The 19,591-nt window shown below is 37.9% G+C and overlaps 1 protein-coding gene across 5 annotated transcripts in view; it reads right to left on the bottom strand.

Annotated features, from left to right (window-relative positions):
* SIPA1L1 (signal induced proliferation associated 1 like 1) overlaps positions 1-19,591 on the bottom strand; it is a 363,330-nt gene that overhangs the window by 97,614 nt on the left and 246,125 nt on the right. For all 5 annotated transcript variants that reach the window (XM_049770289.1, XM_049770292.1, XM_049770293.1 and 2 more), the window contains one exon: positions 6,431-6,605. In XM_049770289.1, the coding sequence (XP_049626246.1) occupies positions 6,431-6,605 (175 nt within the window). The remainder of the gene's footprint in view (positions 1-6,430; positions 6,606-19,591) is intronic.

Here is a 19,591-nt window from a genome sequence, read left to right as displayed (position 1 = left end):
TAGTCAGAAAACAAGTCTATGTAATTACATTTTTTAATGGTTTCTCATTTTAAATGTAGTTGAGCACAAAGAGAAAAGTAATTTCTTTAACCAAATACAGGTATACTATCAAAGTCCATAGTATGAAAAAGCTTACACTCAATTTATTAATGTCCTCACCACTGAGAACACATCAAATGCAGGACAAGAATCAAATAAGTTGTGTATCTAGTTTTGCAACATAGCTTGCGATATTATTATCAGATGAGATTTGAGAATCACCTCTTAAGATGCTCATGTTCCCATTTATGTAAATCTGCTTCAGGATGTGGAATCTAGAAGCCAATAATATAAAAAACTTACCAGGGACAAGTATGAATATTTGAAACACTGACATTTATCAGAGGAGGCAAGCTTTTGCTCTTGAGGCGCTATCTCACTCACAAATGAAGTATTAGGACAGACCAAAAATTCTACCTCCTTCCATTATTATCTTTATTAACTATTATTTTTTCATGTACCTTAGCCTCAGACATGAGATATATTACTTTTTCTTTAATAGGATGTGATCCAGAAGAATGCAGTACTGCTATCTGTCATGAGAGGCAAACACATAGTGTATCAGTTCAAGGACTGTGTGTGTGTGTGTGTGTGTGTGTGTGTGTGTGTATGTGATCTGTATGTATGCAAATTTGTGTATGTATTGAGGATTCAAGGCTTCTTAAAATGATTATCACAGTAAGAGAAAGGCTAGGAGATAGTTATAAAAGCATTACAGAAGAATCAGCTGCAACTTTCTAATCACTGGTCATAAGATCCCTGCAGTTACCTAGATGTCATACTCAGAAATATGGTGACCTGACTTTGAATACCAATAGCGTTATTTGTTAAATAACCATATGCAAGTCACTTTACTTTTCTGTCCTTGCATATAATCAAAGTTCCAAGGATTATGATTGCTAAACTTCAGAAATCCTATTCAAATAAAATCTTGAGATCTGGAAGCTAGATAGAGTTCACTCCTAGGTAAATTAATGAACCACAAGATCCAACATGACCTGCATCTCCCTCCTGGAGGTGATACCTTTCATTCCCTGAACTGGAACAACGGGAACTTTAGAGAATATTTAGGTTCTAGTTAGCCACAGATTCAAGGCACTACATATGGTTTTTGTCAAGAACATGTGTGCTCCTTCTGTAGTTGGGTTCCAAATAAATTCATTTTGATGGTGGTTTTTATTGTTATTTTGTTGTTTGTTTTTGGGTCACAGTCAGTGGTGTTCAAGGCTTAATCCTGGGTTTGTGCTCAGAGATCATTCATGGTAGGTTTGAGGGATGCTGGGGTTGGAACCTGGGTGGCGAGATACAAGGCAAGCTCTGTACTATCTCACTCTTGCCTATTTTGTTCGTTTTTGGTCATTTTGTTGTGGGACAACTATGAAATGTCTTGAGCAGAATTTAGAATTTTATCCAACTGAACTTAAAAAAAAAAGTAGTTTCTTTATATTGGGCTATTTTCCATTTCTTGGCCAGATGCATGTCAAAGGAAAAAAACCTTACACTGTACCAAAAGTTTAAAAAACAGTCCTTTCCTTCTCAACACTTCCTGGATCTCCAAATAGCTCTCTGCATATTCAAAGCCCTTAAACAATGCTAGTATTATCCTCTCCCCCAAATGTTGAAAGATTTTAAGCTGAGAATTAATTTTCTTTATGGAAAATCTTATGTATCTCTTTTTTAAGACCTTGATTTCAATGGTCTTCACAAACTGCCTCCCAAAGGGGCAGCAACAAGAATTCACTAACACTGCAGCAAACTAATGAAGGCAGTGCTTTGAGTGGAATGCTTTACAAGGGGCTTCAAAGTCTCATGACTGAATGACAAGACAAACCAGATTCAGCAAGGAAATAGTTTTCCCAAAATAATCCATATGGAAGCTTGAAATGAAGGTGGTTTCCTGCTTTCGAATAACAAATTGATGGAAAGTTCATTTTTGTACTGATTTTAATATGAGGGAATGGTAATTATCTCTCTTAAGGGTCTATCACCCAGATGAAATGAAGAAAGAAGAAAAAAATAATTTGTTGTTGAAAGTGGTTTTGATGTTGAACTGCTTCAATTCCTGACAATTTTGTAGCTTGTTTACTAAAAGTCCTTATTTCTGAGATGGGAAGGGCACTGTATAAAATAGTGAGTAAAAGATGCGGTTTGATAGTTTCCTCAAATTTTCTTTAAGTCTCTATCTCATTTACACAGTACTGAAATATGCATATCATCTCATTCACAGCATGCAGAACTGTCTGAAATGGATTGGGTTGTTTTAGCCCAAAGCTTGAGAAGGCTAAGATATAGTCACAAGGCAAAGATCTGGGGTCACAGTGTCATAGTTGTGCTTAAAAAAAAAAATAGCTCTCTAGTGCTTTTTCTGAATACTTCACTAATTATACTTCTCAGATCTATTCTATCTCCCTGATGCTTCCTAGCTGTCTAATTTTGGACATCTTAATAATAATAAAAAAGAAAGCCAATTCTAGAAAATAGAAATAACTATTATCCAACAGGATTTTTAGAGATTAAATGAGAAGACAAAGAAAAAAATTATCTGGGGCTTCAATTCCAACCTCAATAGGACTTTAACATTCTAAGTAACTGGAAAAATAATAAAATAGCTAAATCGGTGATTTTCAGGTGTTTTACAATGAGAAGCAATAGGCAGTGACCCCTGAGGAAAAAATAATAAAGGTGATGCACACTCTGGTTCTGCTTTCTACCTGGGTTCATTTTGGGAACAAGGACTTCAATCAGGGCTTTGATGGGGGAAGTCAAAAACAAACTGATGTTGTGGAAGTCTAAGGAAGCTGGGATTTGAGGACCAGAGCACTAAAGAAGCATAGCACAGGGAGAAAGTCAGACATATCTGTATTGGAGCCTCTTTGAATCTTGGACTGCATAGAGAAGGATCCTGAAGTAGAATAAAGAACTAGGGCTGGAGAGATAGCACTTGGTAAAACATTTGTCTTGCATGCAGCTGATCCAGGACAAACACTGGTTTGAATCCCGGCATCCTGCCAGGGGCAATTTCTGAGTGCAGAACCAGGAGTAACTCCTGAGTGCCACCAGATGTGACCCAAAAACAAAACAAAAAGACAAAGAACTAGTAGTCAAGAACAAATACCAAAAATTGTAGTTATTCACATTCTAGTAGCAGAGATAACCACAATGAATATGAAATATTTAGGCACAAGAAAATACATGTCTTATTGACAGAACTAAATTAACTACAAAACAGAGGACACTCTAAGTAGGCTTTAATAAAATATTTTTAAAAAGCTCTATGATTCTTAAATTCAAGTTACTTCATAAGTAATTTAACTGCCTGCCAAAACAAAATTAAACACTTTTATAAAGAGAACACAATTTACTCAACAATGAAATAATCAAAATGTTCACTATTCAAGAGGTAATTAGACACCTCAAGTAAGTATAAATCAAGTGCAGGAGAAAATCTGTTTCAGATAAACCCCAAATGACAAGGATGCTAGAAATAGAACATAAAAACTTTAAAATAGCTACCATAAAATAAGCTAAACAACTTGAAATAAACTATTTTATTTATTTAATCTGGTACTTTGGTTCAAACCCAGTTGTGCTCAGGAGTTAATCTTGGCTCTGTGCTCAGGGGTCCCACCTGGAGATGCTTGGGGGACCAAATGCAGTGCTTGGTATGGAACTGGAGTGGGATGCATGCAAGGCTAGTAACTTAACCACTGTACTATTTCTCTAGCCTAAAAGTAGACAATTTTATAGCACCTGTAATGAAAAAAGTTTAAATCTTAGAAAAACACACAAAAAGCTATTATAAAAATTTTTCAGTGTTTTAAATAATGACATCAGTTGATAAGGAGAAAAGTAAAAGTGGCAAAAACAAACAAAACCCAGAACCAACACAACCTCTGATACTGAAAAATTATAATATCTGAAATGAAATGTCACTGACTCAGAATAATATAAAATAAAAGCACAGAGACATACTCTCAATGGAATATGATTAGTGATCTAGCAAATGAATAGCTAGGGATTCAGTAGGAATGAATGAGGTAAAAAATTAAGGACTAGAAAATATTTGAATTTAATGAAAACTGCAAGTCCACAGATCTAATGGCATCTACCCACACTGTCTCAGGTAGAGCACAATATCCTCTAGATTCAAGCACTTTCTCTTTCAAAGGACTATGCTGGAAGAGTTTCTTCACCTGAAGTTGGATAACCTGAGGAAAGCATACTGAGCAAAATCTAACCTGCATATGGCATAGTCAGGAAGACTACAGGGAAGCCCCCAGTTCTGCAGCCAGAATATAATAACTATTAAATTACTTAATAATTATTAAAATGATAAGACTAATGACCCTCAGTGTTTTTAATCCTATTACAGTGGATTATGAATGAAAAATATGCACAACTGCCTTCTTTAGGGCTGTAATATGGAAACACGTTCCTATTTATCCTTCACTTCAGAAAACTTGACACTCTTAAAAGGACAGAAAACGGAACTGTGAACTCCTCTTCTCAGGATCTATAATTTGAAAGGTTATAGGAGACTCAAAGGAGAGATTTCAGAGAGAAGTAACTTTTCTTTGCTGAATATATTATATAACTATAAAATCTATGTAGTTATAAGCTGTTTTAGTAATCCAGGATCAATCCTTTTGCCTTCTCAGTTTTGGAATATTGAGGCAAAATAAGTAAATTTGTTTTGCTTAGTTTATCATCTTACACAATGTCATGTTGCTTAAGTATGGACTTTGCACCCTTCATCAGTCAAGAGGTAGAGGGAATGTGTAATATACAAATAGTATATAATCATATTATCTTTCTATTTAGCCATTCCTTTATAGATTTACTGTGCTTTTACATTCTCTTCCTTAACTCTTAAGTAATTCTTTATGAGGATGATAATTTATATAATATAACAAACGGATATGTGAATATACTATATTAGGTAAATATTAGACTATCTGGATAAAAGGAGTTTGAGGTCATATTGAGGTTTAACACTTTGAACAGTTTCAAGCAGACTATGGAATGCTAGAATAATATTTAAGAATCTAAGATATTTATGGATTTTAATAGTCACTCTGGCATGTTGTTTCCAAGTTGGCAATAGCAAAACCATGGCAACAGGAAATTCTCCCATACAGTGGAGTTTATGAATGTTTTTCTGTTTATGACTTAACTCCTTATTTAATTTCCTGTACAGAAAAATCAGAGAGATTACTACAACAAAGATGTGCTAATCCAAAGACCCTCATAAAAAAAACAAAAAACAGGTCATAGGTGTCTATAGATTGATATTGAGATAAAATTTTAAGTTGTCTCCACACAGATACAAAGCAGAAGCCTGTAACCAAAATAGACACTTAAGAACATAAATATTTTATTAGAGATTTAGGGAATGAAATCAACTTCCTATGTTTATGAGCCAGTACTGAACAGATCACTTGACTATTTTATTTATTTTATTTTATTTTTTTGGTTTTTGGGTCATACCCGGCATCACTCAGGGGTTACTCCTGGCTCTATGCTCAGAAATCACTCCTGGCAGGCTCAGGGGACAATATGGGATGCCAGGATTTGAACTGATGACCTTCTGCATGAAAGGCAAATGCCTTACCTCCATGCTATCTCTCTGGCCCTGACTATTTTAATTTTAATTAACACATTTATTTGGTGGGACAAAGGGATACCAAAGCTTAAGCTATCTATTTTCTTAGAACTTACATTAGACTATAAGTAACAATAATAGAAAAATTAATTAAAAACCTCAACTATGGGGCCAGAGAAATAGCATGGAGGTAAAGTGTTTGCCTTGCATGCAGAAGGTCAATGGTTCAAATCCCGACATTCCATATGGTCCCTGAGCCTGCCAGGAGCGATTTCTGAACGTAGAGCCAGGAGTAACCCCTGAGCGCTGCTGGGTGTAAGCCAAAAAACAAAACAAAAAAAACAAAAACCAAAAAATCCTCAACTATATTAAAAAATGTAAGAGAATTCTACAAAGGCTAATAAGGATGAGAATCGAGATGAATTAATGGTAATAAAAAAAACTGACATAATCAGATGGTTTTAAGCTTCTGAAAAATTTTAATTCCCTATAATATTTAAATATAGAGAAATTCATACCACACTACAGGAACAATCCTGCAGCACCCTATATATATCCTGTTTACTCCATTCACATCTTTGATAACATATTTTTTTTTAATAGCTTGCTCTTGGCTATTCTGTCAATTTCAAGTGTTCTGAATATACATCCTCTCTCTGACATCTTCTTTTCCACATTGCCATAGTTTTCTGTGATACATGGCAACAATTTTTATAAGCAGTTCTGCAGATTAACATCGACACTGTAGGAGAGAAATAAACCTAGCAGGAGGTTATAAGTGTTTCTTACTTTTAGTGTCAAGCTGTGCACGATACTTCTCGAATCCTTTGAGCCGAACCCGCTCTCCCAACAGTTGAAGGAATTCCTCAAAGGCAGGGCCAGCTGATTCATTGTTGTACATCTCTTCTTCTGTGCTCTGTCCGTTTTTGCAGTACATAATTCCTACTTTCTGTTGATAGTTCAGCTATGAAAACAGACAAGAAAATGTAGATAAGCAAAAGCAGATTAATTTTTCTTGCATAAATAATAACAAGTTCTGTACACTAATGCCCATCACAGCTAGCATCTCATCTCTCATCTGTTTTTATTAGCCTGTCTTTGATCCAAAAAAATGCAATAAAGTAGACATCTATAATTATAATCTTCATGAACTGAGAGAAAAGGCCAGAAAAACAATTCTTGCAATCATAATCTTGCATCATTAAAAAAAAGACATAACAAGAATTTCTGTAAATAAATAACAAAGTGCAAAATGAGGCAATAAAAAAGCTAGAAAAAGACCATATTGGAAGGCCCTACACCTAGCTGTGTTCAGGGATTATTCCTGGCTCTGACCTTAGGAACTATTCCTGATGGTGCTCTAGAGACCATGTGTAATGCCATCGTTTGAACCAGTGTCAATCACATGCAAGGCAAAGGCCTTACCCATTATACTATCTCTCCAGTAAAAGACTATTTTTATTCAAGGATTTATCCCCTTAAAAAAATAAAAAAGGAATGTATGTCCTGAGGTCTACTTTATAAAATTTATTTTTAAAATGTTCTACATTAAATGTCCATTCACATCCTTGAATTTCATTTTCGTTTAGAATTGGAAAACTTATCTCTATGCATAGTAGATGAAGTACGCAACCCACAGCAAACACTGCAAACACAGATGTGAGAACATTTCAGCCAGGAGTACAAACAATGGTGAGCATACGGCATGCACATGGATAAACAGGGACTCCCAGCGAGCACACGGATAACACTGACATCAGATGTGCAACCTCGAGTGAACACTACAACCAAGAACATACAATTCCCAGTCATCCCAATAGCAACAAAGCAACAACAGCAAAAAAGAAAATGGAAGGGAAGAAGGAAATAGACAGGTAAAAGTGGTAGTCTGGTAACTACCTTGTCATTGGTAACTAATTGGTAACTGATAACTAATCCCCGTCATTGCAAAAAGTATGGGTAAGAGAAGGTACTATGACGAAGAGAGAGAAAAGTGGTCACTCTGGAAAAGGACTGGGTGCTAAAAAGGAGGTCCAATGATATACATGATACACTCTCAGTAATAATATTGAAGAACCCCATGCCTGATATGAAAAAATAAAAAAAGAAGGTAGAGGTAGGCTGGAGAGTGGGAAGAAATTTGGGGTTACTTGTGGAGTAAACACTGGTAAAGGGATTAGTACTGGAACAGTGTATGCCTGAAACCTAATCATGAATAACTGTAACTTTTTTTTTTTTTTGGTTTTTGGGCCACACCCAGCAGTGCTCAGGGGTCACTCCTGACTGTCTGCTCAGAAATAGCTCCTGGCAGGCACGGGGGGGGGGGGGGGGGGGAAACAGGGACGACCATATGGGACACTGGAATTCGAACCAACCACCTTTGGTCCTGGATCGGCTGCTTGCAAGGCAAATGCCGTTGTGCTATCTCTCCGGGCCCTACTTTTTTTATTTTTTAATTTTGGTTTTTGGGTCACACTCGGCAGCACTCAGGGGTTACTCCTAGGTTTACGCTCAGAAATTGCTCCTGGCAGGTTTGGGGGACCATATGGGATGCCAGTGATTTGAACCACCATCCTCTGCATGCAAGGCAAACTCCCTACCTTCATGCTATCACTTCGGCCCAACTTTGTAACTTTTTAAAAGCAGTTTGTTTGTTTGTTTGTTTATTGGTTTTTGGACCACACCCGGCAATGCTCAGGGGTTATTCCTGGCTCTGTGCTCAGAAATTGCTCCTGGCAAGCTCAAAGAACCATATGTGATGCCAGGAATTGAACTGGCTCTGTCCCGGTTGGCGGCACGCAAGGCAAATGCTTTCCTGCTGTGCTATCTCTCCAGCCCAACTTTTTAATTCACTATAATACAGTTTAAAAATTTAAAAAAATTATTAACTAAAATCTCCAGTAAAATAAGGTCAATCTTTACCACACAGGTCTATTTGTGGAGCAGGTCTATTTATTTTTGGGAGTGGAGGGATCTTCCAAAAAGTACTCTGGAAACATTAGGTCCATTTCTGGCATGCTTGGCCAACTAGGCCAGTGCATAAGAATTATGCATATGGATTATCCCAGCAGTGGCAGGGAATCTACCTGAGCCACACCCGGCAATGCCTAGGGGGCCATGTGGTATCTGAGATCAAACCTGGGTTGACCCTGTACTGTTCCCCTGGCCTGTAATTTTTCTCCTAAGAGAAAGGGTTAGAAAGTAAAGAGGCAACTTGTTTTTGTTTTTGTTTTTTGTGCCACACCCAGCAGTGCTCAGGGGTTACACAAACAATCAACAAAGGTGAAAACAGGACCCAACAAATGGGGCAACAGCTATCTGCTCAGAAATAGCTCCTGGCAGGCTCAGGGGACCATGTGGGACACCGGGATTTGAACCAACCACCTTAGATTCTGGATCAACTGCTTGCAAGGCAAACGCCACTGTGCTATCTCTCTGGCCCCAAGAGACAACTTTTTGATATGTTATAAATATCTATTTATATGCTAAAAACAATTCTCAATGTTCAACATATATAGCTTATCGTCACAAGAGTCACAAAGCAAATATTAACCAAGTAAGAAAACTGGTGGTCAGAGAATGGAAGAGAAAATAACAAATTTACTAGGAAGAAATATATATATTCGTAACCTATCAGTTCTGTGATCCTGATCTGTTAAAAATTGCCAGTATTCAACCATGTTTGTGTCCTCTGCTCCAGTTGTTTTTACATTATGTCCATAGTCCCTTGCAATTCTTTTTTTTTTTTTTTTTTTTTGGTTTTTGGGCCACACCCGGTAACGCTCAGGGGTTACTCCTGGCTATGCGCTCAGAAGTCGCTCCTGGCTTGGGGGACCATATGGGACGCCGGGGGATCGAACCGCGGTCCGTCCAAGGCTAGCGCAGGCAAGGCAGGCACCTTACCTCTTTGCGCCACCGCCCGGCCCCTTCCCTTGCAATTCTAAACTTGGAAGGTAAAAACTGTATTTAAATAAACACATCTGACTGACAATAATGCTTTTAATTTATTCATTTTAATATGACTTCTTTTAGAAACATTTATGTGTTTGATTGTGAGATGCTGCCAAGGCCTCATTTGGAAGATTACTAAATGATGCATGAATTTTATCACTGTTCTAATTTCTAAAACACATTCAACTTCTAATGTACATTAGGGAATGCAATTTTTTTTTCCTTTTTTTGGGCCACAGCCAACAGTACTCAGGTTTACTCATGGCTCTGAGCTCAAGAATCACTCCTGGCAGTGACTGGGGAACCAGATGGGGTACCAGAGATCAAATCTGGGTCAGCTGAGTGCAAGGCCACACCCTACCTGCTGTACTATCCAAGCAGTGGAGATTCCTAAGGGTGGGGGGAGATCTTGACTATTCTTTCCAACGTTCTAAACCAAATGGTTCAGACAAGTGAACATATGAAAAATGTAATAGAAGCACCTTGCTTGGTATTCTCTAACCTCCCTCACATTATCTAGGTGATAGGGAAACTTCACAGCCTGTACCTGACATGTAACATGAGAGTATCATAGTATTTCTTGGTGGTAGAGAAGTGACTCTACCTTATTCTACCCACTCCAGTAAGTGGAAGGTGAAATTCCAAGCCTGAAACCAACAATAGCTGCATAGTCCATTATTGAAACTGATCAAAACAGCATACAATTTTTATTACTCTCATCTCATCTTAGTTATTAATAGAAATACATTCAGGATTAAGTTTTTTAATTTTTCTTAACAGCACATGTAGAAAAAATAAATGAGAAGAAATCAGAGTAAAGCCTACTGCTTGTTACTGACATTTTCCCGTTCTGCAGCTGGCCTGCTTCAGATATGGTGAACACCTCTATGGTAGTGATTTTATCCTGGCTTTCAAACTAAACGAAACACTCATCAGGTCTCAACAAATGATAGTGGCAGATTCTAGGTTTACTGCAAAAGAATCCTTAATACGGATAGTCAGATTACTACTTTCTTCTTTCAGGGAAAGCTCCTGAGAAAACAGCAACACTCTGGAGAAAAGGACTGGGGTATTCTGAGCTATCAACTGCTTTGTTCAGGCTTACACGAAACAAAAATAATAGTCTGTCCCATTGAAATCATCAGAGTGACACTGGATTCAGCATTTCAAAATTTCTTAGATAAAAGTCTAAGATTTCTGGGCAACATTCAAATGAATACATTTATGTGATTCACTGCCAGAAGTGAGGTAACTTCCCCAAACCACTGGAAACTCAGAATCCAGGGGCAATGAGACAATGTGCTTCCTTCTTTGGACACGTTTTTGGACACATTTCTCAGACTAGTGGACCCCACCTGCATAGATGGGAGGACAAACTGAAGTTTTGGCTTGCTGTGAAAGAAAGCCTCTTTTTAAGACGATAGGAAATTGGCTAAAATGTCAAATTTCCTCCAGGCTGCAACAGTGCCAAATGTCAATGCTCTATCCTCTGAAGTACACATAAGATGTAACTGTATGTTTCATTTCTACTTCCATTAAAGCAAGGTAGGTGGCATTTTCTGACTAAAGCGCCTAGAATCCCAAGTTAGCAACCATGTCCCTGCCAAAATACGAGAAACTGTTAAGGAGGAGTTATGTAAATGTAATAAAGGAACATTTCAAGAAAAAGAGCAAATGTAAATAGAAATAGAGCAGGATTTGGGGGTTCTGAATGGTTATATGGTTATATAAAAGCAGCAGTTTTTAAAAGCACAGGCATATCTGTGGGCCATCACTGCTCAAGGGCTCTGGACCTTGTTCTGGGACATAATTATCTAGGAGCCATTAGAGCCTTTCAGTTCTTGTATTTAAACTCTGTACTAGAGCTGTGTTTGAGGATAATTTGCCACACAATTAAGGCAGAATCACATGGAGACATTTTACAAAGCACTGTGAACCCTGAAGTTTTCCAGTCTGCCTGGCAGGGGCAGGAAATCATTCCCAAACACCTTCTTAACATGGTCTCAAGCACCACCCTCCAATGCAGGCACACACACTTTGTGATTTCGATACTATGACTCCTCACTCCCTGCCTGTCTTGATTCACATGTCAGTCTAAAGTCAGAGTGACCCCTGGGTTTCAACATGGTGCCCTTCCCTGCGGTACATCCTAAAAAAAAATTTCAAGCAGAAAGCTGGTGTGTGACCTTAAGTGTTCCCTCTGTTTCCCATGTCCCAGAAATTGCTATTTTTCATTAACTGATGTTCATTGTTATAAAAGCAATCATGACATCACTGCTTACTTTTTATATTTGAAAAAAATTTTAATCTTTATTTCGGTACATTAATATTGTTAATAATGGTTTTATGTAGACATATTCTTATTAATACTACTTCCATTATCAATGTACCTGCTTCCAGCCATCAAGGTCTCAAAGGCCCCTCCCTCTTAACATGCCTCATCAGTTCTTCGAGTCAATTCTCCAGTTCCGTTGCTTTTAGGCTTTTGTGCTCCTTCATTGTGTACCTTCAAATCCCACAGGTAAGAGATCATTCTGTATCTTCCCCTTGCCTTCTGACTTTACTCAGCATGATGCCCTGTGCCTTGGAGAAGATTTCTGGGATAAAACACCGAACTTGATCCAGAGGAAAAAAATCTCATTTTCTTTCTTTTGGGCCAAGCCCTGTAGTGTTAAGGAACTAGTCTATTTTAGTGTTTGAGAAGTCATGCGTTACTGGGGATTGCACCTGAACTTGCTCCCTGCAAAGCAAGTACACAGCCCATTGAGCTATAGATTTCTTAAAACCAAGTCTGTCAATGAAGCTGTTTTGAATGACTGTTGCTCTAAGATTCTAACGTTGTGGCAGAGGCAGGTACTGCTTATCTCTTTCAAGTTGAGCTTTTACCAGTTATTGGTATAAAAAGTGAATTCTAAATATGTACATTCTAAGTATATTACAAGTATAGTATATTGATTCTATTTGCATTTTCTGTTTGATAGACTGTCTCCATTATCTCTCTGATAGGGACTAGAATACATATTCTCACTATGGCCAAGTGAGAATGGAAGTTCCTCATATCATTCACTGGCACCTAATGACAAATCTTTGCTGCTGGACAACAGTGGAAATTCCAGCTCCTTCTAAGTCTTCACTAATAGATGTCTGGATGGGAAAAGCTAGGTGCATTTTTTCTGCTCCCCACTTGGCTTTCACTGACCAGTAGGTGATGATTCCACCACAGGGTGTACAGAAAATATAGGAGTCCACATAGTCTCCTCTGATACCACCAATGGGGAACAGGAGAGGTTACCACCAGAGGTCTGTAGGTCCCAGGTCCAAACGTGGCTTTATTTAATAGTAGTGTCTCACTCAGCAAGTGTTGAGGAGGAGAGGAATCTGTGGTAATACTGGGTCTCTATGCAGTATTTGGTAAAGAAAGAAATGTGGTTGATTAAACATTTTCTTTCAAAGGCTCTCCCATTTCTGGTCCTTTCACTGAGAGACAGTTTGGAGACAACTTTTGTCTGTATTTATTGGCAAATTCCAGGCTGTTGACTGCTGGATTTTTATTTCTTTATTAAAAAACACAATCTACACAATTGACTGCTGAGGTTTTCCTCTCCAATTCACAAATTCTAGTCAGTCTGCCTTCTTCTAACTTTTAAGTTCACTTTATGTTTCCTTTATATGCAAAATGCAAAATGTTAGCTCTACTTAGCAGGAACAATAGGATAAATATAGCTAATATTTATTTACAGAAGTAAATAATCAATTTTATTTTTTAAACATATGCCTATAGCGGGTTGATCTAGAATAAATAAACTCCTGTGATGCTGCTGGCAGTGAACCATTTGGCCATCTTTACATTGATAGCTCTGCACTTGATCTTAGCCAAAAGGCCAAGAAGCGATACGTTGATAGCTCTGAATTCTGATGTTACATGGTAACTTTCTCAACTCCTTCAGTATTCATCACTATATGGATCGCCAAAAAGAAGGACATGGGCCAGAATACTTCAGTGTTGGTGTAAAATATGCTCGATAGAAAATTGATTTTCACTGGTAATTGCTCACAAAAATGAAATTGCTTTAAGAAATAAGATATGGAAACTGGCTAGAGAGGATATTAAAAAAAAGACAAAGATCCTATCAAAATTATTTATAAGTATATGTGCATAGCCACATTCTAATCTAATTTTATCTTGGTATAATGAAGCAGATATTCTAAAACACACACGCATAACAGTCTTATCTAATGATCTGTTGTGCAGAATTTCTCACAAAAACAGAGCTACATATTGGGTGTTAAACTGATAATATATGTTCCTATTTTTATTTGGCATTACGTGAGTTTCCGTTAGATACGAGAAGTATTTTATGTTAGCACCATTTGTAACAAAGAAAGACAAAGATCAACCAAAAGCTCAAATAGGGAAACTGATTAAATAAAAGAACTATTTAGAAGAATATCAAGTAACAAGAAAAAACAATGGGAATGCCTTCTCCATAGTGAAAACAAAAGACCTTTTCTCTATAGTGACCTTCAAAATATATTACTAAATGAAAAAAAGTGAATGTTTACAGCACGCATTATGGGCTTTTATTTGGAGGGGCACACTTGGTGATGCTCAGTGCTTACTCCTGGTGGGGATGATGTTGGAGATTATACCCTGATCGGCTACATTCAAGGCAAGCTCCTAACCTGCTGTACTATAGCTCCAGACTCATATAGCATGCTTGTATTTTGGTCAAGAAAAGGAGGAATGAAGAAGAGTACGTATATATACTTGGTGACATGTGAATAAATAAACAGGAATATAGTCACCATCCTTTGCTGACTTTTCAATCAATAGTGAACAAGCTATATATATGAGGTGGTCTCAACAGTCTATATCAGTCTATATCAGAAAGTCTAGATATGTAAAACATTATCCCATCTAGGTTTGTGTAATTACACTCTATGTCAGTTTAAATGGTAAAATTGTCTAATGACACATATTCAAAAGGCAGTGAGTAACAGTGAATATGATAGAATATAAAAATGGATAGAAGTACCTGTGGGAGAATAAAGTTGGAAGATAGTAATGGTGGAAATCCACTCCCCCCAACCCGATGGAACCAGAATTACTTCATTTTGAGGACATTTGAAGAAATTTGAAACTTAAAGTAAATCTTGCAGGAAACAAATTAACTTTTCCTTAAAAGCTAAATTTAAAATACAATCAACCTTTTAAACTTAATAAGCCTTAAATATCTGCCATCTGTTACTCTGTTCTTTTGGATGGTTAATCAAAGAATTCTCACTACATGCCTTGGCCTTGCTGATTTCCTATACTGAAAACTACAGTCTACCATAACTCCGAATACTATTATTACAAAATCATATCATGGATAGACCTTCATCCAGTTACCAAACCCAGCCTAAAAGAGACCAAGAAAGTGTAGATGAGCTAAGTGCAGAATACTCATTACTAGATAAGAGACAAGACAAAGATACCAGTGTTACTACATTCTCCCTCACAGCCCACATTTTATTTTAGTTTCTGTGTTACATGTAGCTGTGCTCAGAGCTTACTCCTGGCTTTGCACTCAGGGAATCCTATAAGGGTTCAGGGGTCTACATAGGGTTCCATTTATTTTACCCAGGTTGGCAGCCTTCAAGACAAGTGCCCTACCCACTGTACTATTGCTCTGGCTACTCCTTTGCTTTTGGTTTGGCAGGCCACATCCAGTGGTACTCTATGAATGGGTGGCGGGTGGGGTTGGTAATCTGGCTTTGGTGCTTGAGGATCACCACCAGGATTGCTTAGGGAACCATGTGGTGCCAGGGGTCAAACTGGCCTGCAAAACATGTGGTCCAGCCATTTAGTCATCTATCTACCTCCTACCACTACACTCTTTCTCAGATCTGATGACTCTCATGATTTCCTTCCTGTTAATGTACATATGGATTCATGAATTGTCTGTAACCAATTTGGCAGTCATATGAACTTTGAATATGCATTAGCTGTTATCATAATCTAAGAAAGGATTACAATTTCAGAAATAGTAACTGTGCTGCAGGAGTTTCATTCATGAAATGGGATTTGGGAAAAAATGTTTTCCCTATGGGTCATGCCTCAAATGTAGCTGACTGAATTAAACAAAGTGGCTGGTTGAACTCATTTATCCTCATGCATATGGCAATGAATAGGCTAAATCAGCAGATAAACTCATTCATTTCTAAATCAAAGTATTTGCATTATTCAGTTCCAAATAAACACCGTTTCCCTTATAGTTACTCTTGATAGGTGTATATTCAGACTTCATTATTATCATATCTTCCTTTCTCACAATCTCCTTTCCTCTTTTTTCTTTCATCATGCTAAGTATGAAAGAAACTTAAACTTTTCAGGCAAATTCTCCATACCCACCCAGGCTTCTCAGTTTTTTTTCTCACATGACTCCTTTCAACCAAAAATGTTTGCACGACCCCAAGTATACCAGTAAATAAAATAAGTATGCAAAATGTTTACTGATAATAAATCATAAATCATTTAAAAACACATGACTCAGCATGGTGTTGTGACCTATAGTTTAAGAAACTAGTCTTTATACTACTCAGCACTCAGCAATATACCCTGCCATTTTGAAGGCTAAATTTAAAAAAAAAAAGTCAAATCCAAACAAACAAAAAATGTAAATCAAGATGAAAGGAAGGAAGGAAGGAAGGAAGGAAGGAAGGAAGGAAGGAAGGAAGGAAGGAAGGAAGGAAGGAAGGAAGGAAGGAAGGAAGGAAGGAAGGAAGGAAGGAAAAGAGAAAGAAAGAAAAAAAAGCCTTAAATCTATGTCTTAATTGCTCTCCTTGCAGCAAGGCCTGAGTCTAATCTTTTCTGAGCCTCTGGTATATATATCAGGGGTGGCGAACATGCTGCTCTAGAGCCTCAAACGGCTCCTGGCCAAAATGAATGCGGCTCTTTGCCTCTTATGTGTTTAATATATTATTGTTAAAATTATATGCTTTTGTGTGAGTGTTTGTCTGTTTTGGCAGGTCAACTGCGTGGTGTGATTCTCTGACTCACAGTTTAAAATTTTGGCTCTTTGTTTTTTTTTTTTTTTTATTGTTTTTTGTTTTTGGGCCACACCCAGCGGTGCTCAGAAGTTACTCCTGGCTGTCTGCTCAGAAATAGCTCCTGGCAGGCAGGGGACCATATGGGACGCCAACCAACCACCTTAGGTTCTGCATCGGCTGCTGGCAAGGCAAACACCGCTGTGCTATCTCTCCAGCCCAAATTTTGGCTCTTTGTGTTGAACTTGTTCACCACCCCGGATATATATATGATGAAAACTTTGAACAAAGATGTTCCTGTGTTCATTATTGTTACTTTGTTTTATTCTGAGGTCACAGCCATGGTAGTCTGAGCTTACTATTGGCTTTTTGCTCAGGGATCACTCCAGGGAGTGCTAGGGGACTGAATCAGTGCTAAAGGTCAGAGGTTAAACCTGGGCCAGTCACATACAAGGCAAGTGCAATCATTACCCACTGCTCTGGTCCAAGATTTTCATTTAAGTATTTTCTTCCCTCCCTCCCTCCCTTCCTCCCCCCCTCTCTCCTTCCTTCCTTCCTTCCTTCCTTCCTTCCTTCCTTCCTTCCTTCCTTCCTTCCTTCCTTCCTTTCCTTCCTTCCTTCCTTCCTTCCTTCCTTCCTTCCTTCCTTCCTTCCTTCCTTCCTTCCTTCCTTCCTTCCTTCCTTCCTTCCCTCCCTCTCTCGCTCTCTCTCTCCCTCCCTCCCTCCCTCCCTCCCTCCCTCCCTTCCTTCCTTCCTTTTTCTTCCTTTTTTTTTTTTTTAAAGAATCATCCAGTACTGCCCAGAGACTACTCTCAGTTCCATGCTCTGGGGACCATAAAGTGCTGGGGATCAAACACAGTCTTTTCAAATGCAAAACATGTGCACTAGCCCACAGGACCATTTCCCTGGCACTTTGTATTTTTAGTAAGATACTAACAAACAAAGATACTCATTTAGGTAAAAACCACTACCGTGAACATAAAACATTTCCTAATGACATTGGCTACTAATTTTTTCTACTACAATTTGGCAATTGGACTTTATATATTTTAAAACTTCACTCTCATTATTAAGGCTGAGCCAGTTAAACTTAAGAATTGAGATCTGTAGTATTTTAGACAGGAGCTTTCTCTTTCCCTTCCTGTGGAAGCTCTGTACACTGTATGGGAGTGAGAATGTGGGCTCCTGTGTCTCAGTACTTTGATTTAGGAACTTCCTCCACTTGATTCTAACTGTGATTAACCTCTTTGTGACTTGGTGTTCTTGCATGTAAAACAAGAACAATAACTGCATCTACACATCAAAGGATTCTGAAGTTTAATTAAAATAATTCATGTAAATTGCTTCAATCAGTGACTGTTTTAACCACTGCTCAATACAAAATACCATTTTTTAAAAAATATTCTCTTACCTGAGTGTCACACTCTATAACCATACTATATTTTTTTTTTTTTTTTTTTTTTTTTTTTTTTTTTTTGGTTTTTGGGCCACACCCGGCAGTGCTCAGGGGTTACTCCTGGCTGTCTGCTCAGAAATAGCTCCTGGCAGGCACGGGGGACCATATGGGACACCGGGATTTGAACCAACCACCTTTGGTCCTGGATCGGCTGTTTGCAAGGCAAATGCCGCTGTGCTATCTCTCCGGGCCCAACCATACTATATTTTTGTCCCTCTGTGCTTTGTTACACTTCTGAACCTAGGTTATCACTCTGCTTAATCTCTCTGTTGAAATCCTTTTCCCTTCCAACCAGGATCTCATCCTGATTGATACAACCAGTCCTGAGTGCCCCAAAGACTTATGCCTTGGTCATTGCTTTCGTTTGAAATTCTCTTACTATCTTTAATATATTAAACCTGACTTCTATTATGGCAATTTATATATCTTATATCCTGCATATGTAAGAACTTTCTGCCTGGCTTATTTATTTTATTCTCTACAGTATTCAATAAACCGCAAAGAGTGGTAACTCAATAAACAATAGTGGATTTGAAACCATAATGCTCACTTACGAAAGTAAACACAATATATTACACTGCCTATAATAGAAGTTCTCTCACAGGATGCTTACATAAATTAAATTAGATGATGCATATTGAAGGTTAGTAGCAAGTTAATATTTTCGCTTTTATCAACCATAGTTAATACTTACTGAATATTTACCATGTGCCTGCACTGTATTAAGGGCATTATAGCGTAAACTCTTTTTAAAACATTGCTTTTCATGATGGGTGTTGTGTTGGAATTATGTGCAAGAGAAATTTACTAATAGTGGAACTGAAGTGATAGCACAGCGTAGGGTATTTGCCTTGCACATGGTCAAAACAGGACGAACCCGAGTTCAATTCTTGGCATTCCATATGGCCCCCAGAGCCTGCCAGGAGCAATTTCTGAGTGCAGAGCCAGAAGTAATCCCTGAGCACAGCACAAAACAAAAAAGAAATTTACTAATAGTGTTATAAACCATAGAATTTGTTTTTTTATTTATTTTAATTTTTTAATTTTTATTTTGATCATATTGGCTTACATATCTTTCACAGTAGTATTTTAGGTACATATTAACATTGAATCAGGGGAATACCCATCACCAAATTTGTCCTCCCCCCATCCCCGTTCCCTTCCTGCAATTTTCCCCACCATCATCCCCAGGGCTGCTAGAGTACGTGGTCCCCTCTTTGTCTAGGTTTCTATTAGTGATCATATATCTGTTTGGTCCTGGTACCCTCCCTTGTTTTCCCCTCTATTTGAGAGGTGGTGCTAGATAATTCGAGTTTTGTAGTTTTGTTTGAAGGAAAGAAAAGCAATAGAATGGGGTATAAATAAATAAAATAAAAATCAAATAAGCTGAAAATGGGCGGAGTCCTTCTAGAGACTTTCAACCTCAGTTTGAGAGAGGACATGAAAAAGGTAATTGAAACATCACAACAGTACAGAAAGAAATATCAAATTAAATATCCAGTGAGCACTACAGC

The sequence above is a fragment of the Suncus etruscus genome, chromosome 3 (genome assembly GCF_024139225.1).
Source record: "Suncus etruscus isolate mSunEtr1 chromosome 3, mSunEtr1.pri.cur, whole genome shotgun sequence".
Classification (NCBI taxonomy): Eukaryota; Metazoa; Chordata; class Mammalia; order Eulipotyphla; family Soricidae; genus Suncus; species Suncus etruscus.
This window is presented reverse-complemented; position numbering and strand designations above follow the sequence as displayed.